The sequence below is a fragment of the Oncorhynchus masou genome, chromosome 24 (assembly GCF_036934945.1).
Source record: "Oncorhynchus masou masou isolate Uvic2021 chromosome 24, UVic_Omas_1.1, whole genome shotgun sequence".
Classification (NCBI taxonomy): Eukaryota; Metazoa; Chordata; class Actinopteri; order Salmoniformes; family Salmonidae; genus Oncorhynchus; species Oncorhynchus masou.
The window spans coordinates 48119229-48145142 of record NC_088235.1 but is presented as its reverse complement, the minus strand read 5'-3'; the positions used below and the strand labels follow the sequence as shown (position 1 = coordinate 48145142).

Below are 25914 nucleotides of genomic sequence, written 5' to 3'. Positions count from 1 at the left end.
TCTCAAAGGAGAAACAGGGCCCATTATCAACAGAACCCAAGTCCTCTGAGTCCCCTGTTCACAGTGCAGGGACCCTATGTCGATAGGAAACAAGCAGAGAGGATGGGCTGTTAGTGGATGGGGGCCATGAGGCCGTGCACTTGCAAGCCAATGCCTAAGCTCACTCTTCTCCCCGCCACCCTCTCTCTATTCCTCTTTTTATCCCTGAAAGGCCAGCTTGAATCAATGGCTCCAGCCAGAACCTTTGTTTTCCTTGGAAGCTGTGTAAATACATTGTGGCTTTATGAAACCAGTGAGCTAGATTCTTAAACTTGAAACGACATCAGTGATGCCAAATATGATCTTTTTTATGTTTCTCTGTTGACAGAATGATATGCATGCAACATTTTGGGACCCTTTACCCTAGAATATTTTGTTATCAATTAGTTGTTTTTAATTTGGTGTATCCACAATTGATACGCTCCATATAAAGTGTGGTGACAGGAGACAGAAAACCGATGTTACTCTTGTTGGGAGGACCAACTGTTTAGTAATAAAGATTATGGCTATAAGTAAAAAATAAAATTAAAAAAAGACTGTGTTAGCTAGCCGTTAGCCACTCCTTATGGATCCCTAGGGATAAGATAGCATGTGGGGGGACTGTACAACAGCCTTGCTTCCTGCAAATACCCAGCGGAGTGTCGGGAGAGCACACAATGACTCTGGGTTGAGAGACCCGACAACTCTAAGCATATTATATCCATCATGACCTTGAGAGTGATTCTGGAAAACATAAATCCTGTTTACTGGCCATGCGTAGCATTCGATGTGAAGAATTTAGGGGGGGGGGGGGGGATAGGCTTGTCTTGCCTAGCTCCAAAGCACAGTGGATATCCGTTTTAAGATCAAACCCAAAATATCTCTATGTAATTTAACTGCAACAATGCCCTATTACCATACTGCTGTTTCACTAGAAATCAAGCTGACTCCCTGAGGAATGGAGGAGTGCTCTACAGCTCATTGCAGGCCCAGCAGCATACAAACTCCATGATGTTTTGAAAGATACTACTGCTGCTCTCGAGGAATTTCAAAGACACAGTGATAAATATACAAGTATTTTGTGGGGTTTGCTGGTGAACCAAGGCCACAAATAAACAGCTTCTTGCAGATAAAAATCTTGTTTGTTTTGTTTCGACAGAAGCACCACAATAGAATTAAGGAGGCAGGACAGAGTCCTCTTGCTTTAGCTATGCTTCTTGCTAAGCTTTACTTTCAATTTAGCTCCAGAGTTTCCACCTGCTTTCATCCAGTTGTATCTCGCATGAACCCACCTAATTAATCAACTTTGCAAAACACATTTATAAATGTGGTTAGGCTATGCCTCAAATTATCTGTAGCAGAAATACACTTTACCGGGAGCCAAGAATAAGAGGAACAAAGGAATGGACGGGGGAGTTGGTGTCATTTCCTGCACGAGTGTATCCTTTGTGTGCGTGTGTGTATGTGTGTGTGATGATGGAGAATTGTGGGGAAAAAATAACAGAAAAACAACCTGATGAGGAACGATTACCAAATGTGGAACCATCTGTCACTCTTTTTAGATAACATGCTTAATAGCTTCCATATGACAGATCACTCATGATTCATTAATTATTTTTGGGTGGCCAAATTGTTCAAGGAAATTAGGCTGCCGTAACATACATTGAGATGGCAGGTAGCCTAGTGGTAAAGTGTGTTTAGAGCATAACCGAAAGGTTGCTGGTTTGAATCATTGAGCTGGCTCAGTGAAAAATCTGTAGTTGTACCCTTGAGCAAGGCACTTAACTCTTGTTGCTCTGGATAACAGTGTGAGCTAAATGACTCAAATTAAAATGTGCATTGGGCTTGCTGCTCGGTGAGATTGATAGGCCCTCTTATGTTTCAGAGAAAATTCTACCATTCTTTCAAAGTCCTGCCATTATTTCAAACCTAATGCTGCTCTGCTTTTTCAATTGATAGAATAATAAACGAGTTTAGTCTTATATGGTAGGCCTACTCATAGTACACTGCTGCGCTCTGTATTGTCCAGAATCAGTAGACTCAAGTATGAAAAGGTCAACAGCCTCACTGCTGTTCCCCTTTAAGGAGGTGAGGAATGGTATTTTGGTTATTGTAGTACATAAATAAATACGTTTATCATCTCTCACAATGATATGAAATGTAAGACTTGTAATTGAACATAGTATCAAAACAAATATTATACACATTTCATATGCTTTATATGTTTTATCTAATAACGATGTGTTTGGGTGAAGATAAATACCAACAGTACATTATTAAACCACATTTCCCACAATGCCCCGCGTCACGAACTTGAAGCGTTTTCCTTTGCGGACGTGTGTGAAAGATATCCGTAAATGGGGAGTTGGAGAGAAATTGGATGTTGTTTCATACAGAGTACCCCTCACTTAAAATTGTATTCGACTTTCTATTTTTATGTGAAGTTGGAATATATATTTCACCAGGTGTAATCAATCATTCTCACCGAGAGAGGGACAGGCTGGATCAACGGCAGCTGTGCTTGAAGCCCAGCCTGCAAAACGCTAGCTAGCAAGCGCGAGGCTAGTGTGGAATTACAGAACAGTACTTCACGGGCTTAATGATGCCTCGCGACAACATGACCTCCCTCGTTCAGAAAATTGGTAGACAGGCGCTTGTAACTTTTAGAAACCCATCTTTGGTAGGTGATAAAGCGTTTCTGGATAATCAAGGTAAACTCCAAACCCTCATGACCGAAATCAGAGCTGCGGATCTGAAGATTGCTCCAAGGAAAGTTGACTGCGCGTCTACAGCTCTGCCACACAACCCCCCGGTCACATACATGCACATATGCGAGACAGACCAATTCAGCATGGGGGTGTTTCTGCTGAAGAGCGGTGCTTCCATCCCCTTGCACGACCACCCGGGAATGTACGGCATGTTAAAAGTTATGTATGGCAAGGTCAGGATCACCTGTTTTGACAGGTTGGACAAATCAACCAACGTGGCCAGTGACATGCAATTCAAGCCTCCCCTGCTACCTTTCCAGAGAGATACGCTGAGGAGGTCAATACTCCGGTCGGTCGGTGAGTTTACAGAAGAGAGTGGCCCGTGTATGTTGACCCCTGACCGAGACAACCTTCATCAAATCGACGCAGTCGATGGACCCACTGCTTTCCTCGATATTCTGGCACCACCATATGATCCAGATGACGGTAGAGACTGTCATTATTACAAAGTTCTGGAGTCTGCCTCGGACTCGGAGGACAAAAAGGCTGAGGCTCAGGGGCAAAAGGAAGTTTGGCTCATGGAAGTACCGCAACCTTCTGATTTTTGGTGTGGTGGTGAACCTTACCCCGGCCCTGAAGTCAATATCTGAACGCTGAATTGATGTGAACCATTGATTCTCAGGGCTGTGTCACAACATGGTATAAATGTATGATGGTCATAATTCCTACAATGATGGATTATTATGGAATGGATATATCACTGTCACTGTGGTGTGTAATAGGAAAACATGTTGTGTGAACTAAAAGCACTTATACTTATACTACTATCGTCTCTTCAGTTTGGGGGTTGGCCAGTCACAATGCATTTAGCCTGTAATGAAAGTAGTTACTCAGTTGATAAATTGTGATCTTTGTACATCATCTCTAATGTATTTGAAATTACACCAAGTTTATCATGTCTTGAAATGAACTGAAACCATACATTAAACATAACATTTCTAAGAAGAACAAGATTGAGGGACTCAAGAATTCACTAAATGGGGTAATTTTTTTTTGAAATTTTACTAGGCAGGTCAGTTAAGAACAAATTCTTATTTTCAATGACAGCCTAGGAACAGTGGGTTAACTGCCTGTTCAGGGGCAGAACAACAGATTTGTACCTTGTCAGCTCGGGGATTCGAACTTGCAACCTTTCGGCTACTAGTCCAACGCTCTAACCACTAGGCTACCCTGCCGCCCCAAATCATGCTGTAATACACAATTAATTGGTATATACAACCTGAAACTAATGCCTGAAGAATCGTGCAAGTGTTCCTTACAAGCCAGAATGTTGAATCAAATAACATTTAAAATTACTCTACCAGTTGTCTGTGGTTTATTCTTTGGCTGCTCTAAATTTGAAACAAAATATCCGAAGGCAAATTTTGTTTACCCAACTTGTTAAAGAGCTGAAAGGTATATTGTTCAGTTCCAGGCACTGAGATAAAAATAGTTTATATTGAATTTTACATTTTATTTAGTCAACAGCTGTTGAACCAAGCCTGCCATGATAATGAACATTATATTCTGAATCAGGAGGATGGAGAACAATCCACACCTTTGTGAGATTTTTATTAATTTATATTCAGATTTCAAGCCTTCAACAACAAAAATACAGTGTGCAATGTCCTCCTCTGATTCATAATATACAATTTTCATTGCATAACTTTACCTCTATGCCAAACTGAACCATATACCAACAGGCTCTCTAAAAAGATTGGTTAAGCAACTGAAAGACAAACCTAACAGACAAGCAGTAGAGTAAGTTTAAATGTAATTTTTTTAAACATTCTGGCTTCTATGGAACATTTACATGATTTTGAAGTCATTACTTTCAGGTTGTATACATCAATTGTGTATTACAGCCTGAATTAATAAGACTTTACAAATGAAAAAAGTCATTTACTATAGGTATGTTTTGATTGGATCAAACTACATTCTTTGAGATAGTCCCATGGGACTTGGGTTACTGAATAATTATCTTAAACATTGCTTAGTTAATCGAACTTCACCAATTAAACTTAATCCCCATAATAACTTTGTTTGCTTCATCAATTTGGGAATTTAGCTCATATTTGGCAGAGTGCTATTGAGTTCATTGCTTGCGGCTTAGGGGCCTCTTGTGGACATACTGAGTATTACCTGAGAAGGACAATGTGACTAGTAGAATACTGTATTCAGTATAGGCCTCCCTTGACCTAAACTCGGCAAAAAAAGAAACGTCCCTATTTCAGGACCCTGTCTTTCAAAAAATAATTCATAAAAATCCAAATAACTTCACAGATCTTCATTGTAAAGGGTTTAAACACTGTTTCCCATGCTTGTTCTTGAACCACACACAATTAATGAACATGCAACTGTGGAATGGTCGTTAAGACACAAACAGCTTACAGATGGTAGGCAATGAAGGTCACAGTTATAAAAACTTAGGACACTAAAAAGGCTTTTCTACTGACTGAAAAACACCAAAATAAAGATGGCCAGGATCCCTGTTCATCTGTGTGAACGTGCCTTAGGCATGCTGCACGGAAGGATGAGGACTGCAGATGTGGTCACGGCAATATATTGCAATGTCCGTACTGTGAGACGCCTAAGATAGCGCTGCAGGGAGACAGGACGGACAGCTGATCATCCTCAAAGTGGCAGACCACGTGTAACAACACCTGCACAGGATCGGTACATCCGAACATCACACCTGCGGTACAGGTACAGGATGGCAACAACAACTGCCCGAGTTACACCAGGAACGCACAATCACTCCCATCAGTGCTCAGACTGTCCGCAATAGGTTGAGAGAGGCTAGACTGAGGGCTTGTAGGCCTGTTGTAAGGCAGGACCTCACCAGACATCACCAGCAACAACGTCACCTATGGGCACAAACCCACCGTCACTGGACCAGACAGGACTGGCAAAAAGTGCTATTTGACGAGTCGCGGTTTTGTCTCACCAGGGGTGATGGTCAGATTCGCGTTTATCGTTGAAGGAATGAGCGTTACACCGAAGCCTGTAATCTGGAGCGGGATCGAGGTGGAGGGTCCGTCATGGTCTGGGGCAGTGTGTCACAGCATCATCGGACTGCCTGCAATGACAACAAGCTATCTCAACGTTGTGCATTACAGGGAAGACATCCTCCTCCCTCATGTGGTACCCTCCCTGCAGGCTCATCCTGACATGACCCTCCAGCATGACAATGCCACCAGCCATACTGCTCATTCTGTGCGTGATTTCCTGCAAGACAGGAATGTCAGTGTTCTGCCATGGCCAGCGAAAAGCCCGGATCTCAATCCCTTTGAGCACGTCTTGGACCTGTTGGATCGGAGAGTGAGGGCTAGGGCCATTCCCCTAAGAAATGTCCGGGAACTTGCAGGTGCCTTGGTGGAAGAGCGGGGTAACATCTCACAGCAAGAACGGGCAAATCTGGTGCAGTCCATGAGGAGAAATGCACTGCAGTACTTAATGCAGCTGGTGGCCACACCAGATACTGACTGTTACCCCCCCCCTTTGTGACCCCGCTTTGTTCAGGGACACATTTTTCCATTTTTGTTAGTCACATGTCTGTGAATCTTGTTCAGTTTATGTCTCAGTTTTTGAATCTTGTTTATGTTCATACAAATATTTACACATGTTAAGTTTGCTGAAAATAAACACATTTGACAGTGAGAGGATGTTCTTTTGTTGTTGCTGAGTTTATATACAATAGCCTATAGCCTACTTTCAAAGGACCAAAATAAGACAAAAATACATATTCTACAACACAAAGTGGATTCCATTGTTGTTTAAAATATTCAACCATGTCCTTTGCCCAGTAATTTAATTTGTACTAGGCTAATTAAGAATACATTTGTGGAACAATGCACAAGCACACTAACAAACAAGCAGTTTTCTTTATGCCAACAACATCAAAATATTCTCCATTTATTGTAAGAAGCATCAAGTCAGTTAAATACTCAGTGTATAATAGCCCATACTCAGTGTATAAAACACATGTAAAATAAAAGTATCAAAGTTTTTCTCCTTTGTTACGTTCTGTAATGATCTTACAGCTGAGAGGCTAAGTGGCATCAATTGTTTGTTACTCTGTCATCTTTATCCAACAAGTAACAGGAGATTTTAAAAAGTTATCAAACAGCAGGTTAATCAATTCAGTTAATTGTCTCTCTTGACAGACACTGTACAAAGCTTCCAGTTTTTGCACACATGGGAGTCAAGCCCCCATTCTCAGAATGGTGATGATATTCAGCAGAACAGAACAGACATCTAGACTCTGTGATATTGGTCATTGCACTCCTTTCCAGCTAAAATGCAGGGATGCCCATCACAGTCTCATCTATTGTGGTATCATATTTTTTTCAGCTGCTCTTTAAACACTGGCAAAGGAGAATCTACTTGCCGGCTGATACCCTTTAGTATTGGCGTTGAATCTTACTCCTTGCCTGCTATTCAGCATCTCTATGACTGTTAACTAACCTGCTCTATTGAAACACGTTCTATCTTGAGCACTAGTGTTTGTGCACATTTACAGTTAAGTTATGGCTAACTGGCTCTATGCCTAACGTCTATAATATACACGTGATAGCCCTGTCCATTTATGATGTTATTCATTCAGCACCTTATATCCACATTCAGTAGTCGCCCTAGTTAACCATGTATGCTAAATTCAGCGTGAATGTGATTTGGATGTTATAAAATTATTTTTGGACTGCATGGAAACATTGTGGCTGAATGTTCAAACCAATTATGCCAGGGTCATTATGATTACTTTTTCTCTTTCTGTCTTAAGTGGATTTTCGTATGTCTCCTTCTTTCATCACTCCTGGCGAACTTTCTTCCACAGTGGTCACAAGAAAATGGTTTTTCTCCAGTGTGTGTGCGGATGTGCGTAGTGAGGTGGTCGCTGCGACTGAAACTGCGCGTGCAGATCCGACATGGGAAGGGTTTGTGCCCTGTGTGGATTCTGACGTGTCTACTCAGCTCGTCCGACCGAGAGAACCTCCTGTCGCAGCTCTCTACCGGGCAAGGGTATGGTCGCTCATGGACAGGCGTTTTGCTCGAGCGGTTTGGATACTTTCTCGGCCTCGGTATTGGCCTCAGGGGTAAATTTGGAGTGTTGTAGGGATTGGGTTGACAAGGGCCCTCTGTCGCAGGTCCCACACGTGTAAAATTCCTTATTGTGTTCAGAGGTGTCAGAGGTGGTGGAAGCCTCAACGAGTTCAGTGAATATGGTAACACTTTCCTGTCAGGAAAAGCCTGGATGTCTCGTTGGCAATTTGGCTGGTAGAACCCGCTGTACTCAGGCATGATGGTTAAGAGCGCACTGTCCACTGTCGACTTTGGTGACGTGTATGAGTGGGACGGCTGTTGGTCGTACATGGGGCAGGTCGAGGTTGCCAGGTAGGTTGATTGGTCCTGGTACATTTCCCTGCTACAAGAGTAAGATGATGGAGCATACATGTTGTTTATATCATGTTGACTCTGCGCCATGGTGCAGCTCACGTTTCATGCGCAAAGGTTCTGTGGTTCAGGCGAGGGCGAGGCAGACACCGGGGAGGAAGCTGCTGTCGTTAAATCACAAACTACTTATTGAAGCCCCTGGGATTCCGGTGTCCTTGTATGCAACAGGCTGAGTGCGCGGGGGCTGCGTAAAATTGCTCTGGAAAGGCAACTCGAAATTGTCCCTTTCTTCACTCAAACGATCACCTGCGGAGCAAAGAAAAAGTACTATTAGATATGTGGCCCCCCAAAAAATATTATGACTTTTACGCACGGGTTTTTCATTTTATGCATGGGTTTTGCGTGCGGTTGAGCACCAATTTGTGGTTTTGTAATGGGTACGAATTAAGTTTCATGTCACATAGTGCTTTCTAAAAAATACATTGGCTTACTATAGCAGACAATGAATCTATTTGATTAATATTGACCAATAATTTGGATTATTCTCCTCAATTTACGATCATCTCAAATGACTAATCATGTATTTGAATACTGACATTTCAGTAAGGTTGATGAGAACACCTGGCTTCCCTTCCATTGGCTAGAGCAGCGAAATAGAAATGAATATTTTCTAAATAAGCTTTATCTAATTGGCTGTGCTGTTTCTACAATGACTCAACTTTTAACCCAGTTCCGTCTCTGGCAATGATACGGATATTTCCTCTTCCTTTGAGTAAATTCCCTCGTGAATGTCGTGTAAAAAAGAACACAGATTGGTACCCAAACTTTATCCGTGGTTTTAGCTGTCATTTATTTTACCAAGAGTATGCGCTTCAAGCCTTTACGTGCCTTTACGCACTCAATATATAACCTTCAAATCCAGTGATGTATTCTCTGCCATAGCCTATGGTGTCGCCTACGCATGACACATATAATATAATATCGGTGTATTATGGGGATTCAATATTGTAGTTTGAATTTGAATGGAGTCTCTTAATAATGTCCCTTGACGTCACTGGCCATCCAAGGACGAGGTGATTAAAAAGGGGGAAAGCCGGGCTAGGATTAGGCCTCAAGCTTGATTACAACATCAAAGAACACTTGTCAATTAATTTAAAAAAATAGATTACAAATTAGTTTTCTTTTTGCATGGTATTTGTTAGCCTAGTTCAGTTGAGTAAATATTACCATGTAAAGTTTATTTCCAATTTTATTGTCTATATAATAATCGGCATGCTGACAAAAGCTTACAGGAACTCTGGTATCACTTCACCAAAAATGGATTCAACTGGTGTAATAGATGACACCCACTTTCTACTCATATTAAATACATCCGGTAAATTGCATACATGAAATATAGAGTCCTGGGAAGGAAGAAGCACACACAGAGGCATATGAGAAGAGCGATTTCATGTGCAACAATTGAAATTTCAATTGGTCAAAGTTCTATAGCTACCTAAAACATTTTTGGGGGAAAAATCAGTGTAGGATAAACAAAAAATGTATGAAGGCATATGCTTTAGAATGCTTTATAAGGCACGTGCTTCATATCACCCCATAAAGTTGGAACATTTGTACCCAGTGAACAGGATGGTCATTAGATAGACTATTAATCCTTTTTGAGTTATGGGTTGCCAACCTGTATGGACTGAAAGTATGTATGACATAGCAGCACCTACTCTACATCCCACACTATGGAAGGGATCATCTTGGGACTCCTTCCTCTCTTCTCATCAAGCTTCCCTCATTCAGTGTAAATTACATATGGCTGATGTCTGTAGGCATACTGTGCATGTGACAAGGTTGTTGATCCAAGGGCTGTGGCAGTTAGTAACAAAGCAAGAGGAGGCCTTTTAAACACAATGCCTGCACGTCCACTATGACACACAGGTAATGAGACTTCTCCTTACACAAGTAGATAATCCTGAGGCCACATTTATTGTAGCTGGGGATTTTAACCAAGCATATTTGAGGAAAACACTACCGAAAATCTACCAACATATTGACCGTAGTACTTGTGCTGGAAAAACATTGGACCACTGCTACTCAACTTTTCGAAATGCCTACAAGGCCCTCCCCTGCCCTCCCTTCGGCAAATCTGATCATGACTCCATTTTTCTTATCCTTCCTATAGGCAGAAACCTAAACAGGAAGTACCCATGCTAAAGTCTATTCAACGCTGGTCTGACCAATCAGAATCCATGTTTCAAGATTGTTTTGATCACACGAACTGGGATATGTTCCAGGTAGCCTCTGAGAATAACATTGACGAATACACAGATACGGTGACTGAGTTCATCAGGAAGTGTATTAGGAGATGTTGTATCCACTGTGACCATCAAAACCTACCCAAACCAGAAACCGTGGATAAATGGCGAGAAAGCGAGAACCACCGAATTTAACAATGGCAAGGTGACTGGGAATATGGCCAAATACAAACAGTGTAGTTATTCCCTCCGTAAGGCAATCAAACAGGAAAAACGTCAGTACAGAGACAAAGTGGGGTCGCAATTCAACGGCTCAGAAACAAGACGTGGCAGGATCTACAGAAAATCACGGACTACAAAGGGAAAACCAACCATGTCGCGGACACCGATGTCTTGCTCCCTGACAAGCTAAACACCTTCTTCGCCTGCTTTGAGGATAACACAGTGCCACCGATGCGGCCCGCTGCCTAGGACTGTGGGCTCTCCTTCGTGGCCGGCGTGAGTAAGACATTGAAACGTGTTAACCCTCACAAGGCTGCTGGGCCCAGACGACATCCATAGCCCCGTCCTCAGAGAATGTGCAGACCAGCTGGCTGGAGAGTTTTCAGACATATTCAATCTCTCCCTATCCCAGTCTGCTGTCCCCTCTTGCTTCATGATGCCCACCGTTCCTGTACCCAAGAAAGCAAAGGTAACTGAACAAAATGACTATCGCCCCATAGCACTCACTTCTGTCATCATGCTTTGAGAGTCTAGTTAAGGATCATATCACCACTAATTTACCTGACATCCTAGACCCACTTCAATTTGCTTTATCGCTCCAATAGATCCACAGACGATGCAATCACACTGCACACTTCCCTATCCCATCTGGACAAGAGGAATACCTATGTAAGAATGCTGTTCATTCACTATAGCTCAGCATTCAACAACATAGTACCCTCCAAGCTCATCATTGAACTCAGGGCTCTGGGTCTCAACCCCACCCTGTGCAACTGGGTCCTGGACTTTCTGACGGGCTGCGACACAACAGTAGTAGGCCTGATTACCAACAATGACGAGACAGCCTACAAGGAGGAGTTGAGGACCCTGGGAGAGTGGTGCCAGGAAAATATCCTCTCAGTCAACGTCAACAAAACAAAGGAGCACGCCCCTATCGCCATTGACGGGACTGAAGTTGAGAAGGTGGAAAGCTTCAAGTTCCTCGATACACATCACTGCCGATCTGAAATGGTCCACCTACACAGACAGCGTGGTGAAGAAGGTGCAACAGCGTCTCTTCAACCTCAGGAGGCTGAAGAATTTTGCCTTGGCCCCTAAATCCCTCAAACTTTTACAGATGCACAATTGAGAGCATCCTGTCAAGCTGTATCACCACCTGTTACTGTAACTGCACCGCCCACAACCGCAGAGCTCTCCAGAGGGTGGTACGGTCTACCCAATGCATCACCGGGGGCAAACTACCTGCCCTCCAGGACCCCTACAGTACCAGATGTCACAGGAAGGCCAAAAATACCATCAAGGACATCAACTACCCTAGCCACGGCCTGTTCACCCCACTATCATCCAGAAGGCGCGGTGAGTACAGGTGCATCAAGCTGGGACCGAGAGACTGAAAAATAGCTTCTATCTCAAGACAATCAGACTGTTAAATAGCCATCACTAGCCGGTTTCCTCCTGGTTACGCAACCCTGCACCTTAGAGACTGCTGCCCTATATACATAGACTTGGAATCACTGGCCACTTTAATAATGTTTAAATAATGTTTACATACTGCTTTACTCATCTCATATGTATATACTGTATTCTATTCTATGGTATTGTAGTCAATGCCACTGCCACTCGATCTAATATTTATTTATTAATTCCATTCTTTTACTTTTAGATTTGTGTGTATTGTTGTGAATTGTTAGATACTACTGCACTGTTGGAGCTAGGGACACAATAATTTCGCTACGCCCGCAATAGCATCTGCTAAATGTGTATGTGACCAATAAAATTTGATTTGCTATTCTGTCACAGGGGACACCGTCTACTTATAATGGTGATGATCTTTAGTCTTTCTTATACAAAATGTGTCTGACATGTTCCTAATGACATCATCTATGTATATTCCTATTTGTGAAACCTTCAACATTTACATTAACATATTCCACAATAGGCTAGTTAGTGTATGTAATTTGTTATAGCACATATGACTATGTAGGAAACACAAAAACAATTGTCCATAGGCTTTGTAACACAGGCAACAACTTGTCCACCTAAAAATGATAGACCTACTTAAATAAGACATCCTAATGACTAGTGAGTAGTACCTAACTCCCCTTTTTCCCCTTGCAGTGGGGGAAATTAACCCAAAAGTTCCCTTTTTAACACCCACAGTTACAAAAATGTTAGTGTATTGGGTGAATGCCTCTTCCCTCTGGCAGATGGGAGTTTTTCCAGGTCCAGTGTCCGGTCGTTATTCTGCACAGCGTGCCTCCGTGGGGAATGGTGCCCTCCCTGCACCCCACGCCCACGCCCCGCCACATTGAGTGGGATTTAGAGGGGGGCGTTTTGTGTTGCCTCTGCCTGTGTCACCTAGGGGTCTGGAGACCCCTGCATGACGATTAATCAAATGTCATGTGTGGTTTTTGTTATTATGAATCTTTGTTTTATAACACTTTTTTGTAAAATAGGTAATATATGCGTGACAAATGTGATTTGAAGATATGTTTGAGGTTTGCAATAAGCTTTCTTAAATATTAAAAACATACCAGAGAATGTCCATTCATAAATGCATGTATTGCAAATAGGATAAATGTATGTCTTGATGTGTTTGAATCACCCATGACTTGAATCTTTCATAGTACAATATTGTTATTGTACATCACTTACATTTACATTTACTTTCAGAACCCTTTATTGTGAAATTGAGGCCTGATTGTTTGTCAAGTATTTTGAGCATCAATAAACAACATTCGAATGATAGTCTATTACCATGCAGCCTACCAATACATAGTGGCACTCATGATAAGTAGTATGTGTACAGTGACATACTGTGCTTCGTCAAGAGGGAGTTGTATTTGTAAAAGATCCTGATGATACTACCTTAATTTCATACCTAACAGTTTACATATAGAGCATATATTGTAAAGGTTTTGATTGCATGTGCATTTTAAAAGTGATCTATTCTACTTTTTTTTTACAAGCTTAAAACAACGATACTGTTACTATGGGCCAGTTTCCTGGACACATATTGAGAATCTCCATAGCATTTTAGTCCAGGACTACATTTCATCTATGTCTGGGGAAACTGGCCCTAAGATTTCTGCATGTTCAAGAAAATAGGAGACAAAAAAAACCCCCAGCTGAAACAGCCCCTCAATTGCTTACCTGTAATAGCCCCCGAGACAGTGATAGCAGGGCCTCAGATAGATGGAGAGAGAGATGCTTCTGCTGTGGCAGTCCCCTAACGTCTGATCAACCAAAGTTACCGACTAGATTCTTACTCCTCTGACTGATGGAAAAAAGAAACAATAGGATTGTTCCCACTTCACTTTGCTTCCACCCTCACAGTTAAAATTGTTATGATAATGAAGTGGATTTGTTAGACCCAGCAGATTGTAAAAGAAAAGGTCTCTTTGATTGGAGGAACCGGAGGTGTTTGGGTCACTCAAACCCCATGCCTGGGGCGTGGCCTGGGGGACAGCTGCTCTCATGACGATGAAACTCCAGGAGAGGCTCATCTCGGAGACCCAGCAACCATCTATGGGGTATTCATATCCAAACACAGTTTTAGATTCCTCCATTTCGCTACATTATAATTGGGGTATGTGTTCATGATATACCCTCATTCTCTTCATATCCTCCACCAGCTGCCCATGTGATTTTGGATAGGAAAAACAGAAGATGCATGTGCTTTTATTAGTTTTCCCCCTTTTGATTACCTAGATAATGTGTTTATTATTGTAGAAAAAGTGAGTAAATTAGTGGACTGTGTGACCATTGAGGACTGGGATGAGTTGCCCTATTCCGCCATTGTTTATAAACACAGGCTCAGATTATTTAAGAAAGTGCTTAACCGCTGAGTAGCCACACCGGGGTAGGAAAATTGTGTGTGTGTGTGAGAGAGAGAGAGAGAAAGAGAAGAAAATGAGGGAATACCCCCCCCCCCCCCCCCCACACACACACACACACACACACACACTAGGATGTGTGGGTGGATGCCCCCTGGGAGATGGATGACTGCTCTGCAAGGTTGATGGGTGGTGTTATGTCATAAAATATAAGACAAAGATTGCAGGGAGAGGAAGTTTCACTTGGCAAGTAAAACAAAGAATCTGTTGACAGAGGTGTAGGGCAAAACTGAATTGCCTCACAGCTAGTTACTTTAACTTATTGTTGGGAAACATGATCAAATACTTGAACAATTAATTATTGAAAACAATTATATCAAACAGTGTCCTATACATCTTGTCTCTTGTTCTCTAATTTAGAATATCCAATCTATTTTCTCTATTATTCATAATCATGTTGTATTTCAACAGACATAACAAACAAGAAATAAACTCTGTTGAAGGCAAATTATTGAGCAAGCACAGAAGGATGGGTTATTTTCTTGCTGAGGTTTATCACATGAATTAAGCACAGATACTAGGCTCTTGTATTCAACGTACACTTCACCAGTCCAGTGCACGTACCTATAACGAATTTCATCTCAAACAGTTGTTCATCTACCTCAATATGATAGCTGTATGACGACCTACTAAATGTCTATTCAAGGATATTGGCACTGGATGGAAGTGTGCTCCTCAAATGGCTCATATTGTGTTTCTATAGCTAGGTTTCCATCAAATTGTGGACAAATTTCCATGCGAATATTCTAAAATCTGCATAAATAAAATATGCAATTTTTTTCTCCGGTGGTGTTTCCACCAAACCTACTTGTTGCAGATAGAACAAATGCGTGATGACGTAGTGCACACCACATGTACTTTATCACTTTAGATATTTATTTGGTACATTAAATAATGTGTTTCTATCGCAGTTTTCAACTCTACCAATAGTTTTGTCTCAAAAACTGTTGGGTTAAATAGTGAATTCCAAATAGTCTTGGCACATGCGCTCTACCCAACAGCTAGGCTAGTCAGATAGGCTAGCCTATCAGCTCGCAGATAGGCTAGTGCATATAGGCTAGTCTACATGATGAGATTATGGTTAAGAGCCAGAATATTTGTCAAACGGCAGTCAAGCATGGATCATTATGTCACCACAATCAGACCCTAGATATTTATTGGAAAGGAGCATCAAGATCACAGTGCACTTTCACCATTCAGGGAAGTACGTCATAAATTGTTGCAGCCTGGTCTCATACATTAGACGTAACATAGTAAACGTACATTAGTGACTGCCAAATTAGTATGGTATGTTTACACTAGAAAGATTGTTACTTAAGGCAAAAACGAAATTAGGGTGGCTGGATGTGAGTTCGAATCTCATCACAAACAACTTTAGTATTGTAGCTAATTAGCAACTACTTACTAATTTTTAGCTACTTAGCATATTAGCCTTCCCCTAAACCGGCAGCAGGGTAGCCTAGTGGTTAGAGTGTTGGACTAGTAACCGAAAGGTTGCAAGTTCAAATCTCTGAGCTGACAAGGTACAAATCTGTTGTTCTGCCTCTGAACAGGCAGTTAACCCACTGTTCTTAGGCTGTCATTGATAATAAGAATTTGTTCTTAACTGACTTGCCTAATTAAATATAGTTTTAAAAAAACTTTTAGCTAGCCATAACTTAACCCTGAGCCTAGCGAACTTTAGGTACCTAACGTTAGCTGGCTTACTAGAATTCGTAACATATCATACGTTTTGTAAATTCGTAACATTTAATACCAATTGTAATTCACAACATATTGTAGCGACCCGCACAGACAGCTGTGTGTTATGTCTTAGGCTAGGATGTGGTTGTGTTGTACTGACCAGTACCCGGTGTTCGCGGGGTCCGACATGTCAGTCAACCTGCTATCTGCCAATCACGGGAATGCCTGGAATGTTCTGATGCCGGGCATCCTGGTGGTTGGCGGAGTGGCGTGGAGGGGGGTGGGCAGGGGGGTGAGCATTGGAAGTTAAGACCAGGTTCAGCCTTTATTCTCTCTCTCTTACGTCTGGGCTGCCCAAGAGAAGGTCACGATTGGCTTATGGGTTATCTGTTATCTTTTTGGCGTGTGCTACGGCCCAAACAGTAGCCTGTGTAAAGTTGGTTTAATAAACCGTCAATTCGCAAACTCAAGCCTCTGTCTGGACAATTGTTCCTTTAGGATCTAGTCAGGTCATTACATTGGTGTCAGAAGTAAAAACGTTGATACAAGTTAGCCAGCTAGCTAGCTGACTTATGTGGCTAGCTACCGTAGGTGAGAACGGGGGTTGAAAATGCGTCGAGGGAATCCGAAAGTGAAGGTGGAGGTAGGGGACGATTATGGCCAAGGAGGTGCGTGTGAAGCGACGTCGGGGGTTCTGTCTGAGGAGATCGCCAGGGCGTCGGAGCGCAGAGGCCGCTTGAGGGAGGACGTTAGAGCGATGGCGGCTGAAGCAGGCATGAGTGCTTCGTCGACTGTATTTCGCGCGGATTCTGGTGGGCGGACCGAAGTGGCGACGTCGACGCGGCGTGACGAGGAATCTGGGGCTCGGGATGTAAACAAACATGGCGGCGCCCAGTTCCCGGCTGCGTCCGTATCTGTTAAGACCCCGAAGTATTCCGGTAAGGCGGATTGGGAAGCTTTTCATGCTCAGTTTGAACTGTTAGCTCATTTTAGGGGGTGGTCGGATGAAGAAAGGGCACTGCAGTTGGCTTTATGCCTCACGGATGAAGCTCTGGCCTGTTTGATATTGATTAGCCCCGAGGACAGGCATGATTATGGTGCTTTAGTGGGAGCACTGAGGAGGCGCTATGGACAGTGTGTACAGCCCGGGCTACTGCGCTCCGAACTGAGTAATAGACGCAGGCAGCCTGGAGAGCCTCTACGGGTGCTAGCTAATGACATTGAGAGCCTCTCTCGGCGGGCATATGCTCACATGCCCCCCTCCGTGCAGAGCGAGCTAGCACGGGACCAGTTCATACGGGCGCTCTCTCCTACGGAGCTGCGCATACAGACCCAGCTGGCTCATATTGAGTCATTGCAGACAGCCTTGGAGATGGCTTTGGAGAGGGAGCTGGTGTGGGCTGGGGCTTCAGCTGGGGCTTTGGTGGGGGTGCAGGGAGACACACCCTCTGTGCGAGCTGGGGGCAGAGCAGCCCGGAGCCGGAAAGCCTGCTTGGGTGGCCGAAATGACAAAACTCATTCGGGCTGTGTCGCTACAGGCGGCACGAAACACAAGCCCTGGTCCCAGGGTCTGCTGGGGTTGTGGCCAGCCAGGCCATCTGCGCCGAGATTGCCCCATGTCCCCCCAGAGCTCAGGGAAACGGCTTGGGGTCCGCATAGACCGGGTAGTGCGGACCCCTGGCTTTCTATCCCAACCACCATCATCTTCAGGAGGAGCCCACCTGCACAGACGGGGAAGCAAGGCTCCACTTCCCCCAGAAGCAGACGAGGGCAAGCGGATGGAGCCTGTTGTTGTGGTGGGCCGGACCTGTGTTGGGGACTTTTGTCATGTCCCTGTCACTGTGGAGGGGGTGCCCTGCTCCGCCCTGGTGGACACTGGGTCCACAGTAACCCTGGTGAGGCCAGATATTGTGCCAGGTTGGACTCAGTGTGAGCCTACAACTGTGCAGCTCCGCACAGTCACAGGTGAGCTGGCACCCATGAAAGGGAAGGGAATAATGACTCTGACAGTAGGGGGCAGGACTGTGCGTCATCCTGTGTGGGTGGCGGCTGTGCAGGACCCTTGTATCCTGGGGTTGGACTTTCTTAGGAGCACAGGCTGCCAGTTAGACCTAAATAGGGGCACACTGAGCTTCCAGGGAGGGACGGAAGTCACCTTGGCCCCCCCTAATGTCACATTCACTCAACCCAACAAACCCTTTACTCCAACAGTTAAAGCAGCAGAGACTCATGGCTGCGCCCCTCCCCACAGCTGTGTGTGACTTTTCCCCAGTCCCCCTGTCACCTACGGCGGTGTGTTACATTCCCCCAGCTACCTCCATGACACAGCCCTCTGTGAGCCCGGGCCGCAACCCCCAGCCCAGCTACCCCAGATGGGAGAGGAGAGGACACTGTCTGCAGTGAGGGAGATATGGGGGAGGAACTGTGTTGGTCTTGACCCCGAGCAGCAGGAACGGTTGTGGCAGTTGCTGTTTGAATTCAGAGACAGTTTTGCGTTGAGTGAGGGAGAGGTGGGTCAGACTCATCTGGTGCAGCATGAGATCGACACAGGTGATGCTCGACCCATCAAGATGCGTCCCCGCCGTATCCCGCTGGCACGCCAGGAGGCGGCAGACAAGGCTGTGTTGGAGATGCAGCGGGCAGACTTCATTGAGCCCTCAGACAGCCCCTGGGCGGCGCCAGTCGTCATGGTTCCGAAGAAGGGGGCAAGCTGAGGTTCTGTGCGGACTACAGGCGGCTGAATGAGGTAACCAGGAAGGACTCATACCCCATACCACGTATCGATGAGTCGCTGGACCTGGTTAGGGGGTCCTCCTGGTTCTCCTCACTAGACCTCCGAAGTGGCTACTGGCAGGTGCCCCTCTCCCCAGAGGCCAGAGCCAAAACTGCGTTCTCCACTAACAGAGGACACTGGCAGTTCAAGGTCCTGTGCTTTGGCCTGTGCAACGCTCCAGCTACTTTTGAGCGTTTGATGGACAGGGTGCTGGATGGCATCCCCCGACAGCAGTGTCTGGTATACCTCGATGACATCCTGGCCCATGGCAGCTCCTTCCAGTCAGCCCTGGAGGCGCTACGGCGTGTGCTGGAGAGGGTGGCTGCCGCAGGTCTGAAGCTCCACCCCGAGAAGTGCCACTTCATGAGGAGAGAGGTGTCCTTCTTGGGCCACCGAGTGGGGAAGGAGGGGATCAGCACCATGGAGGACAAGGTAGGGGCTGTCAGAGACTGGCCCACCCCACCGACCAGCGTCAGCTGAAGAGCTTCCTGGGCCTGGCCTCGTACTACAGGAGGTTTGTACGGGGCTTCTCAAGCGTTGCTGCTCCACTGAACCGCCTGCTGCCGAAGGACAAGGCTTTCACTTGGACAGTGGAGTGTGAGGAGGCGTTCAACACCCTCAAACGTGCACTGATCGAGGCCCCGTGCTCGCCCCTGACCTCACCTTGCCCTTTATCCTGGACACAGACGCGAGCAATGTGGGCATGGGTGGGGTGCTGGCCCAGGTGGGGCCAGAGGGGGAGAGAGTGGTGGCGTACTTCAGCAAAACATTTGACAAACATGAGCGTCGCTACTGTGTCACCCGGCGGGAGCTCTTGGCTGTTGTGGCTTCCGTCAAACACTTCAAGTACTACCTGGGTGGTCTGCCCTTTACTGTAAGGACTGACCACTCTGCTCTCCAGTGGCTCATGTCTTTCAGAGAGCCAGAGGGGCAGGTGGCACGCTGGTTGGAGGAGCTTCAGCCGTATGACTTCACGGTGGTGCACAGGGCAGGGGCACGCCACTCCAACGCCGACGCCATGTCCCGTCGGCCCTGTACTGCAGACGGCTGCCGCCACTGTGAACGGAGAGAGGGACGGGAGAGAGAGCTGCGGGCAGAGGAGGGTGTCTGTGCCACAGTGTGTCGGGCGAGCGGGCCTGTCTGCTGCGAGCTGCAGACTGTCGACGTGGCTGAATGGCGGCAGCAGCAGGGACGGGACCCAGACCTACAGCCAATGCTACAGTGGGTAGAGGCGCAGGTGAGGCCACCATGGGAAGAGGTGACAGCGCTCTCACTCGCGACCAAAGGGTTGTGGTCGAAGTTTGAGAGACTGCGGCTGGCTGATGGCGTGCTACAGCGGGCATGGCAGGAGTCAGCTACGGGAGAGGAGAGGTGGCAGGTGGTGGTCCCAAAAGCATTGCGGGAGGCTGTGCTCCAGAGTACTCATGGGGGTGGGGACTGGACACTTTGGGGTCACAAAAACACTGCGCCGTCTCCGTCAGGGCTTCTACTGGGGGCAGCACAAGAGGGATGTGGAGGACTTTGTCGCCGCTGTGACAACTGCACAGCGAGAAAGGGCCCCCAGGCCGCTCTCATGCTCAGCTCCAACAGTTCCCAGTGGGGGCTCCCATGGAGAGGGTGGGAGTGGATGTAGTTGGGCCGTTCCCCACCACAGACAGTGGAAACCGCTGGGTGCTCACGGCCATGGACTATTTCACAAAATGGCCCGAGGCCTATGCTCTGCCTGACCAGGAGGCAGAGACCATCGTCGACGCCCTGACAGCGGGGATGTTCAGCAGGTTTGGAGCTGCAGAGTCCATCCACAGCGACCAAGGCAGAAACTTTGAGTCCCGTGTGTTCGCCACCATGTGTGAGAGGCTGGGTACGCACAAGACCCGCACTACTCCTCTCCATCCTCAAAGTGATGGCCTTGTGAAGCGCTTCAACAAAACGCTTGGACAGCAGCTGGCCATCGTCTCTTCCAAACACCAGCGTGACTGGGACAAGCACCTGCCTATGGTCCTCATGGCATGCCGCTCCGCTGTCCAAGACTCCACCTCCTGCACGCCTGCCCTCCTCATGCTGGGGAGAGAGATCCGCACCCCTGCGGAGATGGCGTTTGGTCGGCCCCTGGATAGCCCTCATGTTCCTCCGGGGCCGGAGTATGCCCGGAGACTCCAGGACCGCCTGGAGACAGCCCACACCTTCGCCAGAGAGCAGCTGGTGAATGCAGGTGTGAGGCAGAAAAGGAACTATGACGTGCACACCCGGGGAAGGCACTTTGTGGCTGGGGAGCTGGTCTGGGTCTACAGCCCCTAAGAAAAAAAGGCAGATGCCCCAAGTTGGACAGTCACTGGGTGGGACCCTGCAGTGTCCTGGAGAGGGTAGGGGAGGTTGTGTACCGGGTGCAGCTTCCTCCCAGGGGGAGAAAGGTGGCACTGCACCGGGACAGGTTAGCCCCATACAGAGGGGCCTCTTTTCCCCAAACCCCAGGAACCCCCACAATTCCCCTCTGGCAATGACATTCTCCAGGCACCCACCCTCAGGTGCCGCAGACAAGGCTCCAGACAGCCCACTCCCCCTGTTTCCCCCCCTGTGTCACCGCGTGGTTCCCCAGAGCCACGGACTGTATTACCCGTTCCCGCTTCCTTGTCCCCCATATCCCTGCCTTCATCCCCTGGTTCCCAGGGGGGCACTCTGCGACCATCACGGCCACGCAGGCAAAGGAGACCTCCGGGTCGCTTCAGAGACTTTGTTTGTTCCCTCGGGGACGAGGGACTTTGTGGTGGGGGGCTGTGTAGCGACCCGCACAGACAGCTGTGTGTTATGTCTTAGGCTAGGATGTGGTTGTGTTGTACTGACCAGTACCCGGTGTTCGCGGGGTCCGACATGTCAGTCAACCTGCTATCTGCCAATCACGGGAATGCCTGGAATGTTCTGATGCCGGGCATCCTGGTGGTTGGCGGAGTGGCGTGGAGGGGGTTGGGCAGGGGGTGAGCATTGGAAGTTAAGACCAGGTTCAGCCTTTATTCTCTCTCTCTTACGTCTGGGCTGCCCAAGAGAAGGTCACGATTGGCTTATGGGTTATCTGTTATCTTTTTGGCGTGTGCTACGGCCCAAACAGTAGCCTGTGTAAAGTTGGTTTAATAAACCGTCAATTCGCAAACTCAAGCCTCTGTCTGGACAATTGTTCCTTTAGGATCTAGTCAGGTCATTACAATATCTTACGAAATGGGTGAATGACATCCATACCTTAATACATACCATATGTAAAACCATATCATACTAAATTGAGTGTGTCATATTTAGGTGCAGAATAATACGAAATGATCTGAGACAAGGTGCCGCCCAACAGCTAGCTATTTCATTTGTAGCCAAATAAACTGCATGGTTTCCATAATCACAGTGGAAGGACCACACACCATATCATAGTGTGACTACAGGTTTTACTTTAATATGATGGTTACTAAATTGATATTTGTGCACCGCCATTTCTCGCATAATTAATTTAACCGACACAAAAAGATCCACTTTGGAAAGTTGACCCCAAAATGTTCTGTTTCCATCAGGACTGTAATGAAACCTGGTTTATAAGGGCAAAAAAATTATGTGATAAAGAGTTGAGTGTCAAAATTCATGATAGTTTTTTTTATACAGATTCCCCTCCACCAGTCAGTCAAGTAGCCACCGATATAACATAAATTATGTTCTGAGCTATTTGGTCAGCTTCAAGTCTGTAGGGTGACATAACTGATGAATTGATCATGTAAACATCAAACAAACAGAAACACAAAAACAGAAACGCATAACATTCAAAGAAATATGAAAAGGTTAAGAGTACTGATTTCATTACCTTCTTATTCTTATAGCGCATAGTATCTGGCAAAGTAATTATTTAAATCTACCTGAATAGGATCATTTTTAATTAAAAATAATAATTTTATGGGTGTAAAATTTAGCAAGAATTATAATCAAATTACACATACTTTTCCTCAGTGGAAAACCTTGGACTATCAAAAATAAAAAGAACATCAAGCTTGCAGATCGATGTCCGTACCAAATCTTTTTTTTACCCAAGTCTAGCCGAAGATCCACCCAGAACATAGTCACATAAACAGATCAACAAAATGTACATTACTCAAGAACATTTAGAATATACACTACATGAGCAAAAGTATGCAGTCACCTGTTCATATAACATCTCATTCCAAAATCATGGGCATTAATATGGAGTTGGTCTCCCTTTTGCTCTTTATACCAGCATCCACCCTTCTGGGAAGGCGTTCCACTAGATGTTGGATCATTGACTTGCTTCCATTCAGCCACAAGAACATTGGTGAGGTCGGGCACTGATGTTGGGTGATTAGGCCTGGCTTGCAGTCAGCATTCCAATTCATCCCAAAGGTGTATGATGGGGTTGAGGTGAGGGCTCTGTGCAGGCCACTCAAGTTCTTCCACATCGATCTCGACAAACCATTTCTGTACGCCCTCCATACAGTTGGCAATATAAATTTACGCAGGTAGCGTTCTCCAGATTTCCCTACGGACTGCCAGGTGGTGAAACGTTCACCACTCCAGAAAACTTGCTTCCACTGCCCCAGAGTCCAATGGCAGTGAGCTTTACACCACTCCAGCTTATGCTTGGCATTGTGCATGGTGATCTTAGGCTTGTGTGCCATGGAAACCCATTTCATGAAACTACGGACTAACAGTTATTGCGCTGATGTTGCTTCTCGAGGCAGTTTGGACCTCGGTAGTGAGTGTTGCAACCTAGGACAGCTTCAGCACTCGGTGGTCCCGTTCCGTGAGCTTGTGTGGCGTTGTTGCTCCTAGATGTTTCCACTTCACAATAACAGCACTTACAGTTGACTGGGGCAGCTCTAGCAGGACAGGAATTTGACAAACTGACTTGTTGGAAAAGTGATATCCTAACAAATACTTTTGTTGAACGGGTAATATCTATGAGTTATTTTAAAGTGTGTCTCTCACTTTGTATGATAAAGTCCATACCTTTGGTCAATTTACAACACATTGCAACTTCCACCTACATTTTTTTATCAATAATTGAGACACTTACTATGGTTGAATCGACAACTGATGGATCTGTATTGACCACAGTGTGTTTCAAACAACTGTTTTTTAAACAAATAGTCGACTTACGTTGTGAATGGCAAATTTTACAAAATGTGGGGAGAAAAAAAATGACATTGACTTCCCGTGCAATGTTTGTCATGTAAATGTTATTTGCCTTGAATCAAAGAAAGTACAGTATAAAGATAGGCAGAAACTGCTTCTCCAAAATAAATCCCTGTTGGCTAGCTGAACTCATGCGTAGAAATACATCATCGGGTCTAATGATTGTCTCAAGCCAAACTGCGCATTTTCCGGCCGTCAAATCAAAGGCACTCCTTCGATATATAGTTGTTTTTGACGTCAATTAAAACGTGTCAGTTTGTCTCTTTCAAGAGGTTGGGGTAATAACATGTTCAAGTACTTAAAACCTCTTGATACTCCCCATCCCGGATCCGGGATCGTGAATAAAGCCTCAGGCTCATTAGCATAACGTAACGTTAACGATTTCTGAAAATCGCAAATAAAATGAAAATAATGTGCTTGCTCTCAAGCTTAGCCTTTTCTTAACAACACTGTCATCTCAGATTTTCAAAATATGCTTTTGAACCATAGCAAATCACTAATTTGTGTAAGAGTATGCTAAGCTAGCTTAGCATTTTGAGTAGCATTTAGCACGCAACATTTTCACAAAAACCAGATAACCAAATAAATAAAATCATTTACCTTTGAAGAGCTTCGGATGTTTTCAATGAGGAGACTCTCAGTTACATAGCAAATGTTCAGTTTCTCCTGAAAGAATCTTTGTGTAGGAGAAATCTCTCCGTTTTGTACATCACATTTGGCTACCGAAACGAACCGAAAATGATCTCTTATGGTCAATCTTCCAATGATATGCCTACAAATACGTCACAATGCTGCAGACACCTTGGGGAAACGACAGAAAGGGCAGGCTCATTCCTCTCGCATTCACAGCCATATAAGGAGACAATGGAAAACGGAGCCTCAAAAATCCTCCTGATTTCCTGGTTGCCGTTTCATCTTGGTTTTGCCTGTAGCTCCCGTTCTAGGGCACCCACAGACAATATCGTTGCAGTTCTGGACACGTCAGAGTGTTTTCTTTCGAAAGCTATCAATTATATGCACAGTCGAGCATCTTTTTGTGACAAAATATCTTGTTTAAAACGGGAACGTTTTTCATCCAAAAATGAAATTGCGCCCCTAGAGTTTCAAGAGGTTAAGACATTGGTTCGAATCTACGTTGTGCCTTCAGATTTCGAGAAAATGAACTAAGGAAGAAAGTTTTTTCTCGCTGATTTTGTAAACCCAAAATCCCAGCCTGGTTTGCTTGGTCTGTTCAGCAAGCGTTCTCGTAAATTTCGCGAAGTTGCATCTCTGTGTAAGAAACTTTGCTTGAGTCACAATGCCAACCCAAATGTGATAATTCCTCCCACCAAAAAAATAGCATGGCTTGAAGGGATACAGATTTTGTAATGACTTCATATTCCCGTTCACCACAACGATATTTTGCGTATTACACAGCAACGAGTTTTACAGCAGACGACTTGATTTTCACAATCACTTGCTAGCCAGAGGAACCATTGGGGAAAACCTAGTTACAATTTAACAATAAATATACTTTCTACTAAGCACTACATTATATGATGTAAATACAAACATGAATTGTGTTATCAGCTAGTAATTTTGTACTCGTGGAATTTAAGAGGACAGCAGCTAGAGGTCCGTGTATGGAGATTGTGAGAACTGTCGTTTTTCTGTTCTACTTGATCATTATTGCACCCTCCTGGTGTTCCAACTCTACCAGTCCGTGATGAGAAGAATGGAAATATTTATCTTTTCATATACTAACTGGCCACCAGACTACATAA

At 45.2% G+C, this 25914-nt stretch overlaps 2 protein-coding genes across 2 annotated transcripts; one reads left to right on the top strand and one right to left on the bottom strand.

Annotated features, from left to right (window-relative positions):
• The first annotated feature begins 2326 nt into the window (after window positions 1-2326).
• Window positions 2327-6425, top strand: LOC135512278 (2-aminoethanethiol dioxygenase-like). Its single transcript, XM_064934125.1, has one exon. The coding sequence runs from the start codon at window positions 2618-2620 to the stop codon at window positions 3374-3376; it is 759 nt and encodes a 252-aa protein (XP_064790197.1). The 5' UTR covers window positions 2327-2617; the 3' UTR covers window positions 3377-6425.
• A 1095-nt stretch (window positions 6426-7520) lies between these two features.
• Window positions 7521-14193, bottom strand: LOC135511389 (early growth response protein 2b-like). Its single transcript, XM_064932918.1, has 2 exons — window positions 14064-14193; window positions 7521-8263 (listed from the first exon to the last, which is right to left on the bottom strand). The coding sequence occupies exons 1-2, from the start codon at window positions 14191-14193 to the stop codon at window positions 7521-7523; spliced, it is 873 nt and encodes a 290-aa protein (XP_064788990.1).
• Window positions 14194-25914: the final 11721 nt, after the last annotated feature.

Bases quoted from the DNA above. Each gene is read 5' to 3' on its own strand.
- LOC135512278 (XM_064934125.1), top strand. From the start codon at position 2,618: ATGATGCCTCGCGACAACATGACCTCCCTCGTTCAGAAAATTGGTAGA.
- LOC135511389 (XM_064932918.1), bottom strand. From the start codon at position 14,193: ATGGAGGAATCTAAAACTGTGTTTGGATATGAATACCCCATAGATGGT. The intron at 8,264-14,063 runs GTTTGAGTGACC...ACCTTTGCGCAT, and splicing joins GGCCACGCCCCAGGCATGGG to GAAACGTGAGCTGCACCATG.